Genomic DNA, 27,174 nt, shown 5'->3' on the forward strand with positions numbered 1-27,174 from the left:
TCACAGGAACCATCCCAGCTCACACAGAGATGCTTTCCCAGATCTTTTTCACAAGATGCACAACAGCACGTGTACAAGTGATCTATAGCCACAAAAGAGCCTTAGAAGATGCATTTCCAGGATGATCACAGCCTGTATGTCAAAGCCAAGTGCTACAATTAAAAATAGACGAGCTTTGCTGCTGTTTTTACAGAAAAGGAAGCAGGGATTGCATGAGCCAAGACTAGGACCAGGAAATCTGGTCCAATTCAACAGCAATCAGGCCTAATCCAGGCTGAAAGACAGTGTGCAGGTAAGTAGCTGTAGTCATCATGATAGATTTATATTGCAAAACTGGAAATGTGTTTTAGAATCAGGCTTGGAAAGTGTCTCTTCAGAAAGAGGTCAAGCGTGCCACAGCAGGGTCATTATGGGATTTGCAGAGCACCTTCAAATACAGTTGGACTGCTGGGGTGACTTCATCACATCATTAAACCTTTCAGGATACCAGCCTCATTCTTGTAGGTGTAACAAGCCTAGCACAGATGGGATTAGAAAACCTTATCCCCAGCCTGCACCACACGTCTCAGAGCTACACCACGTGCTTGTGGTATTGCTTGAACCCAATGGCTGAGTCAGCGAAGGAAACAGAGCCCTCCGTCAGTGCTGGGCTACCCACTGCCTTCCCAGGGAAAGCCCCCAGCAACCTCCCCATCAACATTCTCCTGCCCTGCTGTGAGTCAGCACACCAAAAGCTCCCCACTTCTGCTTTGGAAGAAAAAAAAAAAAGGCTTCATTAGCCAGCTGCTGTGCCAAGCTGCTGCCTTTTACCAGTGTTAAATCCATGCCATTTCCTACAGCTGAAAAGCAAATTAGCTCATTAAATCCCCTGCATTACACATCACACACAAGAACTGTACAGAACAGAGCAGCCATGCACAAACCAACTGCAGAAAGCTACTTGCTGATTTCCAGTTGCATTTCTGCAGATCTTCACAAAACTTTAAGACTAGAAAAGGGCCTACACTTACCTCATTTTCCACATGCATTCCCTCATCAGTTCCACACACCTGCGGTGATCTCCCAGGGAATAGTCCTGTCCCATCTGCTGGTTGCATCATAGATGCCTCTTTCCATTCAAACAAACTTTGAAAGCAGGTTAAGGCCACAGATCTCCTTCAGGGCTGGTTTTTGCATGTACAAGGGGCTGATTTAGGCTGCATTCAAGTGGAGCTGTAATCATCTCAAAGCCAGCACAGTGCAACCTCTTGCACTTCTCCCAGCTCCCAAATTTGTTCAGAAGCAAAGGCCTTACAGTTCAGAGTGCTTCAGTCAGCTGGCTGAGTCAAAGGGATCATTTTACTTTTAATCTGACATTCATTTTACAGTTTACAGAGCACAAGACCATCTGTTTAAATTGTTTATCAAAGAACAAAAGCCCAGGGGGAACTCAAATAGGGAACCGCTGTCAAAGCCACTGCTTTTAGTTAGCTTGCATGTTGTATGGAAATTGTTCCTCAAACTACTCAACCGCTGCTATCCTGCTTTTGACAGTGGGATTTCCGTGTCTAAGGCATTTGAATGCCCATGTTCTGCCCATTTAAAAATGGGATTAACAGGCCCAGCTTGGGTCAAGAAAAGTACACAACAGGCAGAGAGCATAGGGCAGACTCTGAAGGGTTATCTTAGCATAATGCTACCCAGAGAAACAGCCAGTCCTGCTAAAACTACACCTACTTCTGTGGTGTTTCTTTTTTGGCCGGGGGGTGGTGGAGTGCACGCAGGGGTAGAGAAGTATAATGAAAGCATAAGGTATCATCTTAATAAGGGAGAGGCTTAATGATGGTTGTGTGTCAGGCATGAACCTCTCCTCTTCCCCTTGACAGTCAGATGTGCGTGCACCCAACTGCACTATTGGCTCCACACCAGCATCCAGCTGTGCCTCCAACACAGGGTGAGTACACTGCTTTCCATATGTCTGCTACCATCCAATTCTCAATCTGTTTTCACAATTCATCTTTATATTACTCATACTGCTTTGTGGCTTTCATCATGTCCTTTTCTGATTTTTCATATCCCTGTAATCAACAAGATCAGGACCAGAGAAGAAGTGTCAATCCGATTTTGTGGAAGATGAAACCAAGAGCTCTTGACATTTTGCAAGAGCCCAGCCACTTGGTTAAAGTTTTTACTTACATTTTGTTATTTGTTACTTACTCAGGGAAGAGATAATTTAATTATGTTTTTTGAACAAGAATCTCACCTTTGTTAATGTAGGGTTAAATGTAAAAGACATTGAAAGGTCACATCTGAAAGGAGCCATTCAAATCCATGACTGGGATAACATGCAAACTCCTTACAGTTGCTTCTTTTTTGTGATCTTAATCCACATGTGCAGAACAGACACCTTACATGACAGCAGAAGGGCCATCTCCAGCCACCTTTCACATCTCTTGGCAACAAAGCAACAGACAATCCCAGAATTTCTATTTTTGAAAAGTGTTTACTCACGTAGTTTGAATAAATTAATTTGCAAATAAAAATTAAACTACAGTATACTATAGTTGAATAAAATGATTAGAACAACTAGAATACAGGGATTTCTTGCTGCATAAGTTTCATTACTTAATGCATATAATCTGGAAAATGTCAAAATCAGTTATATTTCTATGGAAAGGGAGTAACAGCAGTTACTTGTACATGACAGCTAACTGAACTTATAATACAGGTTTCCTGACACATGCATTTCCTGAGTGAACCAAACAATATATATAATTTCTTTTTAAAAATGGAGAAACAATTGACAGTCAAAGTAAATAATTCATGACATCTAAGCAACATAGGTCTCTTTAAACCAAATAAATTTTAGAACAGCTTCGAAAGGAAAAAATTAAAGCTATGCTATAAAGTACAGAAATCTGCTACTGTCAATTATACAGTACGTATTTAAAAAAAAAAGTATGAAGCTGGCCAAAAAAGCTCAACTCAAATCCTAAAAAGGTCAGGTTGTGTATTTGCCATGAAGCACAGTGGGTTAGCAGCAAAGCTGGATGTAGTGCACTGGCCTTTTCTGGTGGATACAGAGGGAAAGTAAGGGTAGGGAGGGGAGAGTAGAGAGAGACTACTAACTAGAGCCCACTGCAGCGTGAGCAGACCTTACACAAGCATCCCACACCGAGGTCTATGAGTCCAGTCCGGCCCCAGCTCAAGCTCTCCCCTAACAGATTGCCAATTGTGACAAGTTGCACAAGGATGCTAGGACGCAGGCATGCATCCCTTGGGTACCAGGCTTCAACTTTGTGTGGCCTAGATGAGTATTTGCACCCAGCTCCTCACAGCAGGGTACAGGCAAGCCCATGAAGCCTGTGGCTCCCATGCACCCAAGCGTGCTAGTTTGCAATGGGCCAGAAGAAAGGCAGAACATCCGACTGACAAACCTGTCACAAGGTGTGACCTTGACCAATTCACATATTGCTCCCTGCTCCCCAGACACGCACACCGGCACATCCGCCTCTCCCCTCACCCCCCACCCCAAACAGCAAGGAACAAAATGAGCCTTGTCTTTCAGGTTTGTTAATGTTTAACACTGGAAAAACCCTCACAAATGTCACTAATGCTAAATAAAAGAGATGTGTTAGCATGAAGGGAGAAAAAAAATCCTTAATCTAGACTAAGTTGCATATTCAAAGAGTCTGGTAAATATTCTCCTCATAACCAGATCTTAAGTACAGTCCTACCAAAAAAGACATTAAGAAGTTCCTTCTTAGCTACCTTTCAACATGGTTAAAGCACACCTTTATGCCATCATAACTTGCATTAGCTTTGTTTAAAAAGCATTTTAACTATTCTAAGAACTCAGTATTTTAGATTAAAAAAATTTTTCTACCATTTCCATCTCATGTCCTTCTCCATCCAGAACTACTCTACACATCCAGTTGCTGGATGAACACACTATGACCATGCTATTCTCTAAACATTCTACGTATTTTCAATAATAAAGATAAATAGAAAAGAGTTAATATACACGTTATATTTTACAACGTTTGCATCCAAGCTGTAAACTAATGTTCTTTGAACTATTTACCCTCCATATACAAAAAGAATGAAACAACTTTCATTCACTGAAACACTGTGGGCATGTGATTCAAAACCATTAAACAGAAGGCATCGAAGTTCACTCTACAACACTTCCTTCAGCTCTTCAGAAGTAGTTATTAACTAAAAAAAAAAAAAAAAAATCAGGAGTTCTCCCCCTTCTCCCCCTGTTTCTTCTATTTCCAGACTTGCCTCAATAGAGAGGGATTTAGCTGTTGTAACAAAAAAACCCAGAAATTCTTAATGCAAACCAGCAAAGCCCAGAGAATACGAAAAACAGTTGGTTTAAAAATCAGAATCGCTTAGCTTATCAGTTTACTGCAGTCCTCAGTAACACGTGTTAGTCAAGAGGTCCTTGGAAAATGAGTCTGATGTAACCTTGCTCACCAGCCAGCTGATGCGCGCAGAACGGACAGGCTGCGTGAAAAGTGTGAGTACCATGAGGAAGAGGAATTTGGGACCAATATGCAGTTGTCTTTTCTGAGCACACGTGTCCACATGGGCTGAACGCATGAGTTGGAGGTCCTGCATCCACATAAAATCCTGCTTCACATCCAAGCCACAGAGGCACATAGGGACCAACAGAGCGGCACATGGGACACTCACGATCCTTGCCGTCTCTCTCCTCTTTGTTTCCCCAATTGTGATAGCCGTGGACGTGGCCACAGTTCAGATACACCCACGGCTGCTTTTCGTCTACAACATCTTTTCTCTTCATGCTGGGAAACGCCAAGGTGTTAAACCCCACGGGACACTGGGGCCTTGCTGCATTTATTTCCTGTCTTAGTGCCTCCAGGTGCTTGACAGTAGGAGTGCGGGAAAGCCCTTCTGCAGTGCGCCACAGCAGTGTTGCTCCACACAGGTCAATTAGAGAGCCATCTTGGAGTTGGTTCGTTTCATTCTCAACCTTGTGATGGACAAAGGGAAAGAGAGGTGTCACCTAAGGTTACCTGAAGAGTAACACAAGGCACTTTCATACTACAAATCTGCCTGGAAGATCTAGACAAAAAGTTTCAAGCAGCTCCTGACTGTCCTATACAAGATACCCACAGAGAGCCCAGTGTCAGCTTCTCCCTCCCCTCTTTTTGACAAGTCTTTAGTCCTCCATCACATTTTAGACTGTTTTCTTCAAACATGCCTTTACACATGGCTTTCCTCTCCTCCAGAAAGAGTCAGCTGTCAGCATTCCTAGCTAAATGCATCACTTAAACAAGTGTTCATGTAGCATTTCTTTTTGCTAAGAGATCTCAAGTCATACTAAACAGAGTCATCTCCTGGAAATCACCACCAATGCTTTGGAAACAAGAGGAAGAGGAAAACTCAGAATGCCAAGTTGGAAATGGATATCCAGGTATATAGGCATGTGTCAATATAACTAGAACTATTCTTTATTATTCTATAAAAATAGAAAAGTGGGAAAACCTTAAAAGCATAAACTCAAGAGGGAGAATCAGGAAAATACTCTAAAATGTGTGTGTGACTATGACAGTTTGCAGAAGAGCATAGTGGACTGGCAACTCAGGAGAGCAGTCTAGATCTGCAATGAAGTATTAGTCTGCAGATAAATGTCAGTTATTCAGGTTGAGCAGTGCACCTTCATGTATGAACACAGACACATAAGTAGTCAGTAACTAATGACAGAGGTGACATCTACACTGAATGAGTCAGATTCCAGCCTCTGTTTATGCCCAAGCTGTACCCATGGTTGTACCCATTTTAAACAGGCTGCATAAAACATTGGTCACTACTCTTACCATTTTTCCCCTCTGCTGAGCTGATCTGGTTTCACGGAGGCTGAACACATTCCCACACACAGATATCTCTCTCCACACCCCTGGCTTGGAGTCTTCTGTAAATCCATTACGGGGATGCATAACAAGAACTCCATTTGTGGTTAGTCCATCCATTTGCCCATCTGATGTCTTCCACTTCGCAGCTTTCTCCTAAGAGAAATTACATCAATGAAAACTTTTAATTTGGCTGAAGTGGAGCTATGAATTCGTTTAAAAATAAGCCTGCATTGAACTCAGAGGAAAAAGAAAGAGTTCCCTTACCCCAAGAAAGATGTTTTTTGAGGAGTCAAATCCTGCAGCGTATATTCTTGCTGTAAAAGGAGGGTTACGTTCACATATGATTCTGCAGGCAAACCTTGATATAGTGCTCTGCACAGACTGTGTATCTGAATTACTTTGACTTCCAGGAACTGTATCTGTCACGACAAAGTCTATAGGACTCTCCGTTGACCGACCAATCTAGAAAGAGATTGAAAAAAAACTGTTTACAAGTTTGCCTTTGGGTCTAGGAATAGTCAAACTCAAAGCATTTAAAAATGATCAAGAAAAAAAATCATGACATTCCAGCTTGAAGCATTACCCTCCACCAATCTAAATTTAGGTTTCTAAAGCCTAATCTGAATTGATGAGTTATTCCACCTCCATGTGATCAAAGTTATTTTGAAGGCTGAGTACAGCCAACTGAAGGAAGGGGAAATAAAATGATGCAATTAAGTCAATTCTGAGACGATTTTCCATTGAAGGCCTTCTCATCAGAAAGGTTACACTCAGGTCAGCTGGACCAGCTGCAACAGTGCCAAAACAGCTAGGAAACTGCAGTTAGATGGAACAAAAGTGGTTTTCAGTCACTTTGCATGCCCAGAATATTCTGAACAATGCCAGACTAGGTGGAGGTGTAGATGTAGGAAAATTAGATTATGTGAGCTGACTCTCCAGCTCTGGTGGGGCACTGAGAAGCAGCAAACCTGTCAGGAAGGACCAGGTACAAGATGTTAATGGCGGGGAGGGGTTACATTAATACGCACAGAACACAACAGGAATACAACATCTGACTACAACCAGATTTTTCTAGTAGCTGCGCCTTCTTTTCTGGTTGCGTGGAAGAATGAGTTTTGCAGTCCCACACAACTCTATGGGGTTTGACAGAATTGCATGGGTTTCACTGCTCTTCCAGTCAACTCGTCTTGTCCTTTTCCTTATAAAACATGAAGATAAGTTATATCCCTCTCCCAAACATCCACGTAGCCAGGTTTAAAGCCTACTTACACACTACCACCTTTCACTCACTTCCAGAGCTCTCCCAACAGCATCTTATAAAATAGCTGGTTATATTAAGACTGATTAACTGCTGGGCAGGAGACCCAAAAGCCCAAGGTGCATTTTGGTGAAGGCTGGATGGAGAGCTTTCATGAGACTGAAACTGCTTCGTCAGAATGTATTTTCTATTGCTTCTTAGGCAGGATAACCCATCAGTACACAGGGATTGCCACTGGCAATTTTGGAGCAGCATACATGCCACAGCATGCCTGAAGACAGAACACTTACACAAACAATTGCTTATGCTGCAGTCAGTTTGTTACAGCCCTTTTGCTCTGTTGTAGGTATTTGCAGCAGCACAGCAGCTTCCTCCACCACTTACCAACACCTCCCACCTCCTTAGATCCTGCAGTGGCGTCACAGCTAAATGCTGTGACAGCAAAACTCCTTGCCATAAGTTAGCGACAACAAAAAAAAAATCAACACAAGATCAGTCCAGGAATCAGAAGGAACAAAGCACACAAAACAACCCACAAAACAAAACCCTTCCTTTTGAGAAAAACAGGAAACAATTATAAGATAGGAGCGCACACCACAGCTGCAAATGTGTTTGTGGTTCCTTCTCATACATACAGGAACTGCAGCAAAGTTGCTCTGAACTGCCAGCACATGAGAACTGGGCCTCCTCTCTCCACATTTCCCAGCGCTTTAGACTTAATCCTAGGTTTGCTTAAAGGAGTTAGGGGTATTTTTCTTATTAGTTGTGTCAAAAGCTTTGCTGTAGTTTCCCATTGTATTTCTTTTCTACCCTGCCTCCAACTGGCTGATCCCAAATCCCTTTGTAAACGCTAGAAGCAAAGTTCCAAGTGCTTAAAGAGAACTGTGCACTTTATTCTTCATTTTGCAAGGAGGGAGTAGGAGACAGGTTACGTGACTTGCAGACCAGCAAAACCATGGCCTTGCAAAGGCAAAACCATGATCCTGTGTATTAGTCACAAAAACACAACTGCCACCTCTGACCAAGCCTAGAAGAGATGCACAGATATACAGCTTTGTTCATGTGATGGCCTTGGGAATGAACAGAATTAAACGTCTCTGAATAGCAAAGAGCAGAAAGTGACACATGCAAACTTTTGGGTCTGAGGGAAAAAGCCTGTTTAGAGGATGTCTTATTAGAAACTACCAAAAGCGAGAATACATTTATATATCATATTTACTTCACATACCTGGAACATATCTGTGTTGCTGTCATGTGTATATTCAACTACTACTGTCTGGGCCCGAGACAAAGTGTAAGATATGCTGTGTTGGTCCTTATTACTTATTGCCTATGGAAAAAATGCCAAATATTATTGAACCTGTGAACAGTAACTCTACAGAATACAGCAGCAAAGCAGACAATATATATAACCAGGCTCTTGTTCTGCTCAACTAATGCATTAAGGCAGATGGTTGTTAGTGACACGCCTGTAGTTAAACTTCACAAAAACCAGTCCTGGCCATTAAAAAAAGCTGCAGGATTGATTCAGCAACAGACCAAACTGGTCTCTTCACCGCATGCTGCAACAAAATACACATAACCAAGACATATTATTAGTCATGCTTCGTGTTAAAGCAACACTGGCCTTAACACAAAAGAACAAAACAACTGGGTGCAAAGGCTAAAACTGAATGTAACACCTTCATGGCCTTCTCAGCCTGAACTTCTCTAACACCAAGTGAGGACAAAAACTTAGGACTTAATTCTAAAAACAGGATCCAAGTCCATACTAAAATCAGTGATGGTTAATAAGATACATAGACAAAAAACGTAACAAGTAGTGATGGTACACAGGGTAAAATGGAGAAACACAGCACAGGTTGCAGAAGTTGTAGCAAAGTAATCTAGGTTTCAGTTTGTTAGTCTAGATTTTCATTCTGCAACTACCTCCTAGAAACTGAACAAACACTCTTCTAGAAGTGCTTCTAAATAGCGCTTACTTGAAGACCATAAAGAATTAGCAAAAATAAATATTACTTTCACAGATCTCCTATAGATGTAATACTATTACAAGAACTTTCGTTAGCAAAATGCTTTTGATTTCAGAATACTTTATGCCATTCCCTGAATTTAGGAATCAATATTCTTACGTGTCAAGGTATTTAGGGAGTCAAACACTTAACACTACTGTATTTAAGGGCCTGATCTCAACACTGGAGATCTCTAAACCACCACTAAGCATTCTCAAATTCCATTGGTTTTAGTAGAAATGCTCCATTTGTTATTGAACATAGTTGCACATACACTTGAATTGCCACAATACAGAAGTATTTAATGGTATTACCTTAGCTATAATATATTAGTTTTGACATGAAATACAATTCAACTTCAGTACCTAAGCCCTTCCTTTACTGCTTCTTAATGGGAAGTCTGAACTTGATTACAAGCAGTATAAAACGTGCCCTGCAAAACCCACCTGTCCTCATCCCTGGGGAACTCCTACCCATTGGAGAGAATAGCAAGTGCACACAGAGCTTTGGCAAAGGACCATTTCAGAGTCAGCTTCACATGAAGCAAAGTTAGCCCTAAAGCATGAATGAGTGCGAAAACCAGAACCCTAGAACAGATGTCTGTAGTGAGTTTGGAAGGAAAACAAAATAGAAAGTGTTTTACATGACTAGCCTGTGCCCTGAACATTCATGTTTCAAAGATAAACATTTTTCTTTCTGGACAGGGCAAGGACTGGGCACCAGATTTGTTTTGCTGAACTGTTTCTTGCTAACCCTGACAAGTACCAAAAAAACTTGGATAAACATGAACCATTCTTTTTGCAGCCAGAACTTCATGCTTTTTACATCATTTCATCTCAGCATAACAGCACTGACTTCACTGAACTCTTTAGACAGCACCAGGAGAAATAAGACTTAACTAGACAAGTCAAGCTTACCTTTGCTGCTTGAGGGGTACAGGCAATATGCACAGTGCTAGGTTTCACCCCATTTGCCTTGGGCCTTTTAAATAAAGCAAACCTACTTTTTCTTCTTCCTCTATCTCCATTTGGGAGAGACCCATTGTACCTATCAAAAAAGACAGAAAAACAACAAACTCTATCTTCCTGTATCACTTAGCTTCTCACAAGATACAGACCCACAAGAACTTCCATACTAAGCACAAAGTCTTCTTAATCAGTATGGTATTGAAAAAAATTACAATTTCCAATTAATCACATCTATTTAAATCTGAGAATTGATAAACACAATATTGAAACATGCCCATGGAATTACAGCATTTGCACACAAAGCTTGTAGGTCAAGGAATGCTACCCAGATTAATCTCAAAGCTACTGTCAACAAGCAAGAGAGACTCTGGTCCCAAACATGAAAACGAGTAAGGTTATATGCTTATCTGTAGCTTTATCTCTACATAGTGTGTTCACACTGTAAATGAAAGAACCTAAACACTCACCAAGCCTGGTGGAGAGTTAAAATTTTAGAGAATTTTGGTTGAAAACAACCCTTGTAAGAAATAGACATACTGTTCTCTGAGACTCTGATTTAATCCACCAGAAAACCCTCAGACCCTCACTTTGAACATGTCAATGTTAATAGGCCAGCCAGCAAACTTGCTTTATTAAAATCTTCTGTTTGCACTTGGATATTATAGAGTCAGCTACCATGTTCTTATAAAACTACTTTCATTTTGAAGTCCTAGGGAACCTCTTCTTCCACATTATCACATTAGTCATCTGTTTAGGTACACCCTGGAACCAACTGGGAAACCCTTCACAAATTGGCTGCTTTTGTCATGAAACACTTACCTGGGAAGAACACAAGAGCATAAAATAAACTTACGTCTACTCAACTGTTTAGAGCCCTACCTCCACACTCATGCTGTCACAAAAAAGTATGCGTGCTGCAGTGCAATTTTCCAATATATCACGTTATGTATAACGCCTGGTTGCCACTGAAGAAGGTAACCCTCCCTCCACTCCCCCTCTTACATGAGATCAGCTACCAAAGAAAAGCTGATCAACTCACCATTTAGTTGCATGCTCACTAGATACACTGCAAAAGAGGGAGTCCAAGTGAGAGGCTGTGGGATCATCTCTCACAGCAACCTGCATTTTATCTGCTTTAAGTGCACCCTGAAATTCTACCTTCATTCTCACTTCCAAGGCACAAACACTTACCCTAATACAATCAATTCACCATATTTTACTGGTGCTTTTGATGGATGATTTTCTTGATCAGGAGAAAACATGAGCTTAGCTAATGACTTCTTCTCAAATTTCAGGTCTCTGATCAAGAGTTGTGGCACACTTTTTTCATTATTTCCTGTAAAAACAAAGATAAATGTAAGAGAAAAGACTCAAATCCATTAATTACACAAACCTGCACACCTATCTGATACAGCAGGTATAATATTTTAGTATTAGACAGCAGGTATAATATTTTAGTATTTTCCACGTTTTGGTTTTGCCTGAAATAATTTTAAAAACATACATATAAAACCACATCAATTAAGGTTGAATTGCCTGGAAGAACTACCAGATCACAAAACAACCACAAGTGCATTTAGAAAATTCCAGTATGGCCTTGATAAAACACCCACAGTTGTTTTCCTTCATGCTAGTTTTTAGTATAAATGGTATATAGCTTCATTTAGTACGTTTGGTTCAACTATCAAGAAGTAGAGCCAGATAGGGATTAAATTTAAAGGAAAAAAAACAAAGCAAGACCAGTCCATTAGCTAGAGAGGTAGAAGTTTTCATGGCAAGTATCTGATTCAGAGCTTTCCAAGAAATTTCTGGATTTGCAGAGGGAAGGAAGTTGTATGACAATTTGATATCGAGTCTACCATACAAGTTTGAGGTGTGCAATGTGATCTCTCATGTTTAACCAGAGACGGAAGTGATACAAACAGCTGTTTGAAGGGAGATTTCCTGAGGGAATTCCACATAATTCTTAATGAGAACAGTCTCTTGAAGTGCAATTTTTCATCATACTTCTGCTTTGAGGAACAGTTCACACTAGTATTTTTTTACAGCTTCTCATTAGTAACATTTCCAGACACCTCTGACCTACGCAACCCATCCCTGACCTTCCTAGAGAGAAAGCCTACCCAACAGAGCACTTGCTTGATAAAGAATAAAGCTGATGCTAGCCTGTTCGAGGCTTTAACAGAAAGAAGAACATTCCCTTGGTTCTTCCAAGTAAGTTTTCATACCAACTCAAAAAGCTCTTTTTTTTAGTACTGATGGTTAAACATTCTGCCTTCTGTTCAAATACACATTTTGGCCCACATAAAATGTCTTGTATCCTGTCATCAACTTTTATCACAACTACAATGCTGCATCTCCATTTTCTTCTACCTCAACTAGACCATAGATATTAGCAGAAAAGACGTCATCATGCAGATTTTATCTACTACTTCTTCTGTCCTAACAGAAGAAAGGATGTGGCAGTGCTTGAGACCCTGCTCACATTCGTTCAGAAGCTCATGCAAAGATCCCTTTACTGACCTGATCTCCACCCTCTCCCGATCTTTTTTGCTTCTTCAGAGAAGCTTGGCCTTCAACGTCTCTTCTCAAACTATCAATTTCTTATTCAGCATGGATATGTCGATGCCCACCTGCAATCAGCTCACAGTGCTATCTGAAAATTCAATATGCTCCTTCATTGCCTTCTTACATGCTATCCCACACATTTGGGAGGGCTTCACACAAATACATGCAAAGACATCTTGCTGTCCTCCAAACTTTTACTGTGATGCCTCCAGAATACAACCAGGAGGCTAAACTGAGGCCTTTCTTTTCTCATTCTCTTCCAAATCTTTTCTCCTTTGCTCTCATGTCTGGGTACTGTGGATTTCATAGTGCTTGGAATAAGTTAACTGAAGACTGTCTCTGTAGTTAGCACACGTGTAACATTATCACAACGGTATCCTGACCCACTGCTAGATGAGTGAGCACATTGTAATATACCTGATTTGCACAACACTATTGTGAAGCATCTGCATCCCGTCTACACAACAGTTACACCAATATATCTTTGTTGCATAGGAAGCAGTGTGCATTTCCAGTAGGCAGCTATCCTGGTTCAAGCCTTATGGTATCCACCATTTACCTGGTACAGAAGGTGCCTTATACTGATCCAACAGTCCCCATCTGTCACACAGCAATAGCAACAGCAGCACAGGAGAGAGCAAAGCAGTATAGTTTGCTCAGAAGCATTTCTAGATTGCTGATCCATGTGTAGCAGTAAGTTAACTGGGATGGTGAGGGTACTTACTGTTGTAGGTGGGGCCCAAGGTTTTGCCTTTAAAATTCTAAAATGGAGAATTTAAAGCAAACTTGTATGAAAATGTGACCTTAAACTCCTATCATGCCTGTAGCCATACACCCTGAAGTGGAGATTGTCCCATTTGGTAAATGGAGCCCCACAACATTAACTGTGTTCATAATTTTCATGTTTGCTATGGCCATCTGGGTCTTCCTTGCCTCCTGGCATCACAACCCCTCTTTGGAGCACCACACCAGCAATTCTCTGAAGCCATGTGCCTCTGAAGACACTGCAGGGGTGGTTTACTGACATTAATACTAAACTGTCTAGCTCTTAGTGCTTAACAGTGCTTGGTTCTCTAGACACATCTCCTTTCTGAAGTATTTCTACTTAAGTGAGTATAAATCTTAAGTATTTATCTGTATATAGATATAAGGATATAAATATACTTACTATGAAGTATTATTATCAAATCCAGCATTTCTTCTTTTGTTTTATTTTAAAATGATCTTGCATTATAATTGCTTAGATATCCTAATGTTTTAGTCTCCTCCCCAAATGATTAACCTATTTTCTACTTGAATATTGATCCCCTCAGCAGTCTCTCCCCTGCATGTCAGTGTTCTCCACGTACAACTCATTTCACCTTGGCCATTGCATTTCACATGCAATGCTTCACATAGAAAACAGAATATATAGGACAACATAATGGTTGTCCTTTGAATTGGCATTTAACAACTCAGGAGAAATACTGCTATGAAATCTATAGCACCGCCCATTAGGAAACAGCACAGGACTAGTAAATACCATGACAGGGTAAAAAAAAAAAGATTTGAATAGTACCCAACACTATGGTGTTTAAAAGAGAGCTAATCCATTCACTTAGAGAAGGTGGGAAGGCAACCATTAAAAATAACTTTAACTTTTGCCATTAGTACAAGAAAAGGTTTGGCATAACTTCTCTTCTGTTCACCCAAGTGAACAATTTCATGGAAAGCTAAAAAAATACATCTCCCAGTCAGAGAGTCAGCTTCTGAGTCTCATTAAAAGTAATTACACATGAACAGTTAAAGGAGACTCTAAAGAGTTACCTGAACAAGTGGCCAGTAACCTCCTCTTAGGAGACAACTGAGCAGAAACCGTAAAACGGGGCCAACAGTTCCAAGTGTCAGACTTCAGCAATGCAAGAAATTAACTGGAACATCTTAATGCAAGGAAAAGTGTCCAACATCTAACGCGCAGCTCCCCCTTAATACATTTTTTGTTTCATATTTAAAGAAATCCAGCCAAGTTTATTTTGGGACCAGCACATATGATGGAAACCCACTTATTTGACTTAAGGAAGGTTCAAGAGTTAGCAATCTAGAGCTACCATTAGTAAAACAGCTTGTTCCTACATTTTCAAAGGCATAGCTTGAATGTTTGAACTTAACTTTTTAAAAAATATGTTCCAGAACCTTTACGAGCTGCACACATCAGTTTCACAGCTACTAACACCCAGTAACTTCAACTCAAGCACATACAAAATTCAGAGCCCCTAAAAAACATACATGCTACTTCTCACCCAGAATGATCTGCCTGATGCACTGTACCGAAAAGGAAGACTCATTTCAGTCCTGGAAATAACAAAGATTAATTGTATTCTTCCAATGAGGTCCTGAAGACTAGTCCAAGTGAAATTTGATGTCTGCAAATAAAACTCAAGTGTTCTCCCACTGGAGAGGAGTCTAACAGGCCATGGGATAGCATCTCCACTCCTGAAACACAGCAGGCTTACGGATCATTTAAAGCTGGATAAAGCATTTAAGAACTTACAGGAGGGAATGCTCTTGAGAGGAAGGATCCACTAATTTATATGATGAGCCTTCTCTTGTAGAATAACCTGTCCAGTTTTTATTCCTAGAATACTACAAGAGACTTCTTAGAAGTGTTAGGAAAGGCTAATTAAATACATTAAAAAAACAACTTGGCCTTGTAGCACCAGTATACAACTAAGCAACTGACTGCTTGAGCAAAATGTGTAAGTTAGCTTTTTTCCATGACCATTAGTTTTGCAGCAGCATCTCCAGCCACCAGTGGAGCAGGCTTCATTGAAGTAGGCTCTGAACAACTGACTGTTCCAAAACTCCTCCAAGACCCTTCCACACTGATGAGGAATAAGGTGTTGATTATAAGATCCCACCCCATCCTACATTCTTCCAAATCACAGAACTGGTAGCAGCAAATTTTCACCTCAAGATCTCTGCTTCTGCTACAGAGAAGAGACCAAAGCCTGAAAACCCTACCTGTGTACAGTCCTGTATTATATAATATAACAGATTTTGTGAGTAAAGCAACTTACACACAGAAGAAACCATTTCGGAAAGGCATTACTTGATTGGGTAAGAGGTGAGCACAACTATTTGCAGTTAGCACAAAAACACGACTGGTACCAGTTAGCACCTTTTAGTCTCAAAAATAGGAAACTGGTTCATGAGTTCTTTCTGTTCAAGTAATACATTTTTATTCTTAACACTGGTTCCTCGGGAGCTGGGAGAAAGCTCATGGAAGGTAACTTGCACAATACTGTCATGTGCAACTGTTTTGAGGGACTGGAAAGAGATGATATCTAAACTGAAAATGTATTTTAAATTTGTTTTAGGAATGGAAGTCCAGTTTCTTACAAGCGTTCTTGTTCAATATTCACTTGAGTCATGGAAGGCAATGATTGCTATGGCAGAAAGCAAGCCACAGATTTCTGGTTACATTCAAGTAGAAGGAAAAGCCGTATCATTGTACACTCTCCTGTCACATTCAAGCACTAGTCTCTGAATCTGGAGGCAGACTGTTCTCCGGGAAGACCTAGCAAACCATGCTTCAGAGTAGAAGAAGAGTTTAATAGTCTGCCCACTTTCACTGAACATGCCATTTTCAGTGGGGAACCTCAAGATATAATGAATTTTGGTTGTTTTTGAACTATCAGCTTTAGCTTACCAGCCATCCTCAATCATTCAGCTGCCTTTTCTGACCATGAGACTCATAAATGACTACTCTTTGATGGCTTCTACAGAAAGTCTTCAGATCTTGTTTGCACTGAGGCACAGCACCTTGTGAATAAGTTTGCTGTTTAGTAGACCAAGTATAGCTTTTGGAATTGCAGCAAGAATAGCAGTATCTTAATGGTTAAAATGGAGCACGGGGAGGGGAGAACATAAATTCAATGAGCCCAAGCAGAGATTCATTAAACACTCGGCTGTGAGCTAAAAATACTAGAATAAAAGTCTCTTTGTAATAAATTACCATCATTTTCTAAACACAGAGCCAGCATTATAGGCTGCTAGCAACTGTAGCTAGTGCCAGACTAGGCCTTTTCTAAAATACTGCATAAAACCACTTTCACAGTATAAAAAGAAGTCCTCTGTCAATGAGTATATTAAAATAAAAATATGCTGATTCAGATGCAGAAATTGGATTTTTTTTCCCCATTTTTATATCATCATCTTCTTTATGTTCTATATCTACATATTCTAAGGTTTGAATTTTTTTTGGCTTTTAGAAATAAAGCACTAGACAGCTTGTCTACTGATGTTTTTATTTTTATACATTTTGCTATTTGTAGTTCTCCATTTACTGTCCTTGCAATTCTCATATCCAGCTCTTCCCTCAGCAACTGTGTTAAATCAGGGGGGATATGGACAAAATATAATCCAGCCTTTCTGACAGGTATGCAGTGTCAGGACAAGAGGCAACAAACAAGGTGCAACACAAAATCCTGTTTAGCTATTAGGGAAAAAAAAAAAATCCAGAGAGGCTGTGGGATCTCCATCCTTGGAGATACTCAAACCTCAGCAGCACGCGGCCCTGAACAACCTGATCTAAGGCAGTCCCGTCCTGCTTTGAGCAGGGGGAGCGGACCAGACAACCTCCTAACCTAAATTATTCTAGGAATACAATTAATTTTAGGAAGCCCAACACAATTTTATCAAGCAACTGAAATATGTACCTTAGGTACACTTTTGATCAGTTAGACATAAAATATAAGCAACTCCATTACCAATGAAACAAAATTTTACCCTTATCCTCCTGAGATTTACATATAACTGTCTATAGCTTCATTTGGATTTAAAACCCCATACTGCTCTTCAAACAAAGAATTGTGCAGTTACCTGACAAAACACAAGTAGGACTCAAGTTTGCTAACATCCATTTACATGTTTAAGCTGTTTAGCACTCCAATTTCCACTAGGCAATCTTGCAAGATCAGAAACAAAACTCCTCTGAATGCATGCATAGTAATATTCAAGAGAATATGGTTATGTCTCATCCCTTCAAAGGCAAAAATCTTGACTTCCAGATTTAAAGGACCAGAATATCGAAGTTAAAGTCACTGTGAGACACAAAGAATCTGTGCAGAATACTAGTCTCTCAAGATGAAGATATCTGCAAGCATGGAAGAAGGAAGAGGCATGGAAGCAAGCATGGAAGAAGTAGTGAGAGAGAAGTGAAAAAACCTAAAGTAATTCCCAGCAGACTGCCTTCTTGTTTGATTACAAGTCCCCATCAAGTCCAGGTTGCCAGATTTCAGAAACAATATCAGTGATCTTACTGCTGATCTACACTGGTGCAAGCAACAAGGAATCAGCTCCTTGCATCACTGTTTCTGAAAGTGGAGACAAAGATTGAGAAATCACTTTCTTCTACATGATGGTTAAGTCACCATTGGAAAGTTATTCTCCTTTAACTGTTCTTCTTAGCAATCTTTTTGGAAGCTTTTATTAAAATAGTTTTTACTTAAGTAATCACCTGGATAAAAGAACATGCAGAAGGGTATGCGTTTATCAGCCATAGTTTTCACACTTCTCCCAGTTTCCAGTTTAAAAAACAAGCTCACATTTCCTTCACACACATACCTAGAACTTTAAGTTCAGCAGGTTTTACATTCCATTTTTGAGATTTGCCAGATTCTGTCTACGGCTTGCATCCTTCACTACAGATGCACAGGAAAGGTATAGCGATGCATCTGTTATGTATTTAAATTGCATTGTCACTTTAGATCAGTAGCCCTACTTTACCTTTCTAAGGAAGGATAATTAATTTTCTCCTTTCTAGAAAAGGGAGTTTTTCAGCACCAAAAAAAAAGAACAAGCCTTGGGAGTACGGAAGATCAGTCCAGCCTTTTGCTTTTGTATGGCTTATTCTTTCCTTAGTCTATACTGTTCGCCTTTTCTTTTATAACCTCTGAATAAGCTTAGTCATCCACTACACACACAAGAGTGTCTTATGATATGAAAGCATTGAAAATAAGACAACAAAGCCAAGCTCTGAAACGAGCAAGCAGCCTCTCCTGCACAGGATACCAAGCATAAAACAATGCAAACAACTATCTGCTGCTGTGCCTTGAGAACATCTGTAAAATCTCCATAGAGGGGTTTTTCATTCTCATAAACAGAATGAAAGCATCTTTTTACCACAGACATCTGCCATTAGTAGGCTGTTCATCCTGGAAACCAGTCATGCAAGAGTCACAGCACGGCAAAAAAAAAAAAGGCACACTGCCTGTAGAGGCTTTCAAAGGGGCATTAACTTGATACACAATAGCAAACCTACTGCTTTGCACCAAGACTACAGCTAACTTTTTCCAGTCTAAGAAAGGGTTTTAGTTGGGTTGGCATCCAGTGTCCTGCTTTGAGTTCTGTTTCAGTCTCAGAAGCAAGTCTGAGTGTTTTTTAGCAATTTTAGGAAAGTGAGGAACAGCACTGTGGACAGCCATCCTTGTTCAATGAACAAGGCAAGTGTTTTAGAACAAGACCTCTGTTATAGGCACCTATATGAAAATCTGTACTTTATGACAGTATTCAAAAATGGAATTCCTGTTCAGAAGATGGAAAAAACCATCTAAGCACAGGGGCCTGATTTCAATCAGACCTCTGCTAACTTCAGTTCTGTTATTCTGAACTGCTGTCGATGGGATGAGAATGTGGCTGGGTATATTAAACCTGGAAGATTTATGTAACTGCTAACGACTCACTCAGACTGACAAAAATCAATTCTGAAAATATTCCCCTGGGAAAAAAAAATCCAGCATTTTTTTCAGTTACAAAAAGTAACAGCTGATCCTCCCTTGAGGAAACCACGATAGCCTCCTACAGGTTATAAATGATATAATTCAGACTGCGTGTGGGAAGCTGAAAATATTTGTCTTTTAGCACAAGGTGTCTATTTTAAAGCTGCCACTGCAATTTTATCTATAACCTTCATTAGCTGAGAAAGAGTTTTTCACCAGTTAAACTGCTACATGTACACGCAGTCTACACCCCCTTACCATCCATGTCCTCCACATCAGCTTTCAGATATACTAGTGATGAAGCACACAACCTCACACGAGGCAAAGCTCCTCCATTGACCGCCCCTGCATCATCAGGGCCAAACGCTGCAGGTTGTACTTGCTCAGTCAGCTGAGCTACCTGTGAAAGTTATTCACACGAGCTACTTAAGAAGATTAATTTGCAGCTTTCTACACGAGCTTTTGGCTATACTTGCACTTGGGCTGTTACTACAAACTCTATGTTTTGTTAAAAAGGGATAGTTTTGATTTCATACTCAGATTATCACATGAAGATTATTTATATAAGGTGTAATGTATGAAGCCATAAAACAATACAATAGAGGATAGGACAATGTTATGTGTTCATTAGCCATAGCACTACCTATTTGTATCCTACCTATTCAAGTGTGCTGCGAAAGTAGAAGGAAAACAAAAAACTTTGTAGAATACTGGTACAATGTGGCAAAAGTACAGTTCTGACACAGAGAACTTTGCAGTCAGGATCCTTTAAAATTATCCTCTTTACTGCCTTCAGACAAATTACACAGCATTACCTTAAAAATAAGCAGTCCCAACTTTCATTGCAAGTTGGTGACAGAAGCACAAGTTCCATATACAGATTAAGAGTTTATACCAAAACAGAGGCATTATTTTTAAAAGGGCCTTTACGCAAATAGATGGAACTTTTTATGCTTTTATGACTGAGCCCTGGGAGATCTACTGCCTGATGCACCTGAACTAGAATACACAGCCGAGGACCCTGTGCTTGCAGAAAACCACAATGACTTCTTGTTCTACAGATCTGAACATTACCATTTTGCTTTTTATGAGCCTCTGACTTCCTGATGAGGCAGTTTATGTACCAAAGTATCAGCTAAATAGGTGTTTGTATTACACCAAAGCCTCTTCACATAGCATACTATATCATCTTGGAAAAATAGGAGTTACAATTACATTGAAAGCCTTTTTTGGTTTAGGCAACACAAATATTTAACAGCTTTATAAGAAATTCCTCTTGGTATGATTTTATTAGATAATGCTCACAGTTTCAAGGCATCTTGCTCTGCACCCCAAAAATGAGAAGTGACTGACACTTCTTAAGAACAAGAAGCATTTATTATACTATGCACTTTGAAGGCCTCTTCCTATTTTTGGTGGAAGCGCAGCCCGCAGACACACTGCCTGTTCTCAGATTTCTTTTTGACCACATCACTGAGCTATCTTTCAACTTCTCACTGAAAAACACTGCAACTGAGGAGGCTTTTAGAAGAGAGACTGAAACAATGCAACACTAGAAGGAAAAAGCGATGGCACGCAGAGCACTTACCAGTATCTTTTTGTCCTTTCAGTATTTCTGCACAGTAGAGAAGAAAAAAAAAGTCACCCCTTCAATCTTGTTTAAAACCAGCCGAAATCCACCAACTCCTTTAAACCCCCAGCAACTGCCAGACTGAGTGCCTCTGCTCTGCGTGCTTTTACTTAAGCTGTGGGTAGTGCCTTCTGACTAAAGAGGGGCTGGCTCTGCCTTGCGTAAGCTAGGTAAACACCACCTCACCACACATCATTGGCTGGAGTCAGAGCCTGCATCCTGCTCACCACTCCATAAACTCATCCATCTCTGGCCCCAAAAAGGAAAAAAGGAAGCGGAGGGTGTGTTGAGAACGATCCTGCAGCCCAGTTCTCCAGCAGCTCTGTGGATGAGGTTCTCGGGGAAACGCTGATCTATTTCCTTCACCACTTCTCTTACATAACTGTACCCATGCATGCTATACCTTTTTTTTTTTTAAATAATCACTTATTAGTCCAGTTAGCTTTCCTCACCTCCCACACAAAAAGTGATTTCTTAATACAGCGAGAATTAAACCAGCAGAAACTCTTCAGGCACTGGTATCCCTGTTTTCACTAATGCTACAGAATTGGACACATGACACACCTGCAGTCACCACCTGTGTATACTGGACTCCCATGGCCAACGACACTAACAGCTCATTCCTGTAGGATGCACGTTTAGAAAGACAAATCTGCACATGCCAGACCAGGTTCTGAGCTCATTTCTTATTCCACTAACATGGAAATCACTGCATCGAGCCAGTGGGTGGGATCATTTAAATGTCTGAGCCATAAAATAGTGATCAAGTTACCACAGTTTCCAAGTTACCGCCTCTTAGAATTGATCATGCAAATGTTCCGAGGCTGCTGCAAGCGTGATATGACGCAGTAGCTTAACCTTTGCATCAAGTTTTACATCACAGTTGTAGTGGGCCAAGAAGGTGTGCACAGTTACCCTGGCTCAAATGATGTGTACGCAGGCTGTGACTGACATCTCCAAGTTCTACAGGTGACTATTGCTCTGGTTTCTGCTGCTCCTCCCTTGGCTTGCCACCTCAATTTTGCAAGCACAACTTTATGGACTGGTTTCCCTGATCTGTCCATGTTTTTAAAAGTTGGTTTACCCGCTCGGTTGTTTATCAGCTGGATCCATTTCCAAGTTCAGCTCATGGCATGGCCATGCAGTTGTACCAGTAGAACTGAAGGCAGGAAGGGCAGGTGCATTACTTGGCAGCACTCAAAGCTAAGCAATGTCAAACAAGCTTCTTGTTCGTAATGCCATAACACAGCATAAGTTGCAACTCCACATAAGTCAGCTCCATTGCTGAGAACAAGGTGAATGCATACCTGTTTTCTCTCTCCTTGACCTGTACTCCACAGCCAACCTTCTCCCAAGTAATACCATAAGGCTGTCCTGTTACAGGATCTTGTCACCTACCTGAAACACTCAACTGCAGAACACCTTGCCATAAGATATTCTGGATAATAAAACTCTACACAGGCACAAAGACACTTTTTTTTTTCTCCTATCATAGATTACTAAGCACAAGATACCACACTTTGCTCCACAGAAGTGATTGAGCCACAACTGCTGAACACTAAAAAGTGCTTGGCGAAACATTGATGTGCAGGTGCCCCCTTGTTCCCACTCTTCTTCTGGTCACCAAAAAGGACATGCTACTGAATATTGCTCTGAGATGGTATGGTCGTTATCACAGCTGTCAGATTACTAAGCTGGTAAAGGGCTTAGCGAAAAACCAAAACGCAACACACAAACCCCAACTATTTTAACCCAAAGCATTTTGCTAATCTGTTTGTGGGTTTATCTGTAAATACACTATACCAATGCAAGTGAGGGGATAGGAACCTTCCCAATCAATCTCATCAGTAAAGCCAGAGACTCATCAAGGCACATATTGAGAATAAAACTGAGCCTTCCTCCCTGCCAAAAATCAATGGCCCCACTCTACTGGCATGTGAACCTAGCTTTTTCCACTGGTAACTACCAGAACCTGAAAATGGCACTGTTCATTGGGGTGGAAGAGTCGCCCAATCCCACCTCCCCCATCATCTTTCAAGTATTTTACACTTCATCCTGGCCTATACAAGGTCAGCAGCTTTAATACTTTTTTAATCAGGGCTAAGGGTTTGGTTTTGGGGTGGTTTTTTTTCGTTTGTTTGTAAAAACAACACAATCAGGACTGTATTAGCATCACTTAACACACAGATATGGCAACAAGAGTACAAAAAGTGCTTTGTAGTCAGTTATTTAACTGTAGAGATAAGTCACATTGGTATGACCACTTCCAGTTCATATTACTTCTCTCACACAAGCCGTAGCACTTGAGTTGCGCTGTTTCAAAAGTGTTCAGTCTGAAAAGCAGAACTTAGGACTAATTTGCTTATAGAGCTCCTTTATTTTCTCATTTTACAGATGCCACTGTCAGAGTCCAGGTTAATAAGCCTGTGGATTACTTTATGCTGCAGACACATAAGTAACAGAGTGAGCAACTGCAGGTGGATATACCTTCTACCACCCAACCCAGCCTGCCACAGGTAACAATTCCTATCTCTACATCCCACCTGCCTTCATATTAGTGACTCACAGTATTCTGGAGCACGGTCTTCTGCTACCAGGCAAAGGCACCACATAATCCCCTTTTCATAGCTAATCATGCCCCGTCTTAAAGCAGGGTATTTGGGGGTTTATTTTGTCCCTAGCTGCACTGCTATGTGACTGCCTCTGAACCTCACCCTACAGAGTTTGAAACACTTCGTTTCTCTGCCTGTGTTTACTCACAGCCATGCTCTACTCATCTGTTCTTGTGTCCCTCACTTTTAATAAAAGGAGGGTTTAATGATTTCTACTCCACACAAGAACCATGCTCTGCCTTGAGGACTGGAAGCAAATGCCTCAAGCATGCTGTCGCTAGGCAAGCTATCTGACTTTCCCTGGAGCAGAGATGCTGCCAACCATGCCAGACAAACAATGAAATCTGTAGCCCAAGATACCACTGCTAATTTCATGAAGTGATGCTTAACTGCAGGGGAGGTTCTTTCCTTGAAGTTGTTAAAGAAATAAAGGGCTGCATCGTCATGTTCTTCTATCTGACTCATGAGCAGATGCTGTACAGTTTGATATAATTACGTGATTTCACATGACATTCAAAATGAGCTTTGAAGAGGAATGCATTTCTAGCTATATCAGTTAAAAGAACAGCCTTGCAGATACAGGCAAAGGGCAATGCTATGTCCCCTAGCATGCAGACAGCCAAGACGACTGAGTGGCAAACTCTTCAACCTAGACTTAACCTGATCAGTATCTTACTGCTAAATTTCAAGATGAACATTTTAAACATGTCTCTGTTGATAATTTCATTTAACAAAACAGGCAGGGAGTGGAAGAAAACCCCCCCACAGGATAAGTGCTTGAAATAGCCACACACAGGGTACAGAGGAAAGGAGACCAAAGGAAACACTGAGAAAAGAGAGCAAACACATGGAAGAATAGGATCTGTAACGGTCCCAAGGGGAAGTATATTTGTAGACTCAATACTGAAGGCTGAACATGCACTATACACCACCTTAACTCTGTTTCCCACAAAGTCAGTAGCTAACTGATCAAAGCCAATGATACCCAAAAAAGACATATTTCATGCATTGGAAAGTGTGAACACTGTTAGGGGGTTCCCAGAAGTCTAACCCCAGGTGCACGGGGGAAGAAGAAAGGAGGGAAAATTACCGACTTGCCAGCCCCATTAATCTTTCATTGTGTTATGTCACATGTAATCTCTGTGCAAGGAGTTCCCATGTTATACAGTTAATAAAGTCATACTACAGTGTTTTAAGGAGATTATGGGGGGGAAAGCAGCCTGAAGCCAAGAACATGCTAATTAGAGTATACAATAGAAATGTTAATCAAATAATCTGCAGGAAGAGGAGGAGGGAAGGAAATGACCTAATCCCCTGCACTACTGTATGCTGCCTTGTGGCAAGAAGTAAGAAAATTCTTGTAAGGGCTGAGCAAACAAAGGTCCATTGTTATAGCTACAGCTTTCAGAGAACGCTTTGCTGCATATGAAGTTGCTGCAACATGAAGGGTAAATGGTACTTTATGAACTCTTCCACACTGACCACTTCTGGAAGGGGTGGGAGAGGCTAATCAGATTTGCAGAACATTGAGTAAAAGAGATCTAAGTAGAATCTCAAGTTCTTAAGGCACAGCAAATTCTCCTTCAAAGGGATTTGCCAACTCTAAAATGTCTGCCATCCAACAACCATGGTGACCCTTAGGCAACTGTGGAGCAATTAGTCACTGAAGCTGCAGTAGCCTAGTTACAGAGAGGCAACAAATCATCACGCTGCAGAGAGGCATTTCCCATGACACGAGTTATCCTTTGCCATCAGACAAACCTAATGAGCATTTCTTAAGTCTTATTCCACCCTTAGATCTTTGTGTGCCTGCTCTTCAGGTACACCAGGGAAGCCCTTCTACTCACGGACAGTATGTTACCATCAATGCATATCCCATCCTGCAGACTGAAAAAGAATTGTCCCTCTGTCTTCAGTTTGATCTCTGCTTTAGTAGGTACATGTGGCTTTTAGCACTGTACCAACTCGGAACTTTCAACTTCCTATAGGGGAGACCCCATTAAGAAAAGTGCATGCAAGCTTCCTGATCCTTGCACTGAGAACATATTTCATAGTTAGCCTTACTATGAGCTGAAGGAATTTCACACAGGAATAAAGAAATACCTACAAGACAGCAGAACTACTGACTTATGTACTTTGTGTTTCCAAGAGGCTGAGTCAACTCCTTTCCTCATAAGGGACTTCACAGAATCACAGGATAATTCAGGAGGTCATTTAGTCCAACCTCCTGCTCAAAGCAGGAGTTGGCTCCCCAGATATTGAGCTATTACTGCAAGAGACTGGGAGCTTTAAGTATGAAACGGCCTCTCAAGACATGCATTCCCTCAGGAAATAGGAAAGGCGTACCAAATGCTGGAGAACTGCAGATGACAAGCAGTCTTGCAGAACAGTCTGGAGCGTCGTGTTTGTTCACAGCCTTCCTATGACTGTTTGATTCAACATTTGCTTAAAATAAAACAATTGGCAAAAATTACTGCAGAGAGCTTGCTGTAGCCACACCAAAGATTGTTTGGGCTGATTAAACACTTGAAAGGCTGAGACCCAGAGCATAGCCTGTGTTTTACAACAGCTTCACAGGAGAAATGTGTCCCAATAAGCAGTTCAGCACTGACACCACAGAACTCTATTCACAGCAATTGCTACCCAAGACAGACATTCAGGAATTGAGCTGCTTTTAAGATGGTCCTTCACCTGGCTTCTCAAGAACAGCCTGAAGCATCAGACATGCTGGATTCCTAAAAATCCAAGACTGAAAGGGTGATAGGTAAGGCATCATTCTGAAGAAAACACATTCATTTCCCAAAAGGTCAAACTGATGTAAGCCATCTGCTAAGTCAGAAAGACACAGATGTAGTTGTACCAGGCTTCTTTCCAAGACAGTAAACTTGAGTTTCCCAGGTTCCCAGGTACCTGGAAACAGCTATTGTGGAAGACAATTTTTTTTTTTTTTAAGTTCTCCAGGAACATTTCTGGATCTTGAGAACTCTGCAAGCCAAATACCGTATCTGCAAGTTCAATTAACTTAGGCTATGCACAAGCACTTCCTCAAAGAACCTTCTAGCTGTAGTTCTGTGTTCTTTGAACAGCAGAACTTGGATTCACTAAGCTTCAGGTATTATGGTTTCCCCTAAATAAAGACATGGAGGCCCAATTTGAATTAATTTCCAAGATGTAGTTTTCCTGCTTGCAAAACTCCTAAGGTACCTTCTAGCAGAACTAGCTGAACCTGCATTACCTGAAAGTTTTCATTCCCACAAAGCTAGATCGTTTGACCATGGACTTCTTCAGAGAAAGTTAAAGACAGACGGTCACTAGAAGTATTAACACATCTTTGCCTCACTTTCAGTGATCAAAAACATTTCACATAGATTCGCAAAAAAATGACAGAAAAAGTATTCAGTTACAGAAATTCAGCTATGACTGGGCTGGCTCCCCACACTCACATTCTAGGAAAAAAAAATATATCTTAAGAGGGACAAAGTTTAAAAACTATTCACTGCAGTT

At 40.8% G+C, this 27,174-nt stretch overlaps 1 protein-coding gene across 3 annotated transcripts in view; it reads right to left on the bottom strand.

Annotated features, from left to right (window-relative positions):
• Nucleotides 1–1,183: 1,183 nt before the first annotated feature.
• Nucleotides 1,184–27,174, bottom strand: part of PELI1 (pellino E3 ubiquitin protein ligase 1) — a 47,717-nt gene continuing 21,726 nt past the window's right edge. For 2 of the 3 annotated variants that reach the window (XM_072857344.1, XM_072857347.1), the window contains 6 exons: nt 11,294–11,438; nt 10,052–10,181; nt 8,351–8,452; nt 6,129–6,326; nt 5,829–6,017; nt 1,184–4,981 (listed from right to left, as the gene is read on the bottom strand). In XM_072857344.1, the coding sequence (XP_072713445.1) occupies nt 4,415–4,981; nt 5,829–6,017; nt 6,129–6,326; nt 8,351–8,452; nt 10,052–10,181; nt 11,294–11,438 (1,331 nt within the window). In that variant the 3' untranslated portion in view covers nt 1,184–4,414. The remainder of the gene's footprint in view (nt 4,982–5,828; nt 6,018–6,128; nt 6,327–8,350; nt 8,453–10,051; nt 10,182–11,293; nt 11,439–27,174) is intronic. The other variant, XM_072857345.1, reaches the window with a different exon arrangement.

The sequence above is a fragment of the Ciconia boyciana genome, chromosome 3, assembly GCF_034638445.1.
Source record: "Ciconia boyciana chromosome 3, ASM3463844v1, whole genome shotgun sequence".
NCBI classification, from domain to species: domain Eukaryota; kingdom Metazoa; phylum Chordata; class Aves; order Ciconiiformes; family Ciconiidae; genus Ciconia; species Ciconia boyciana.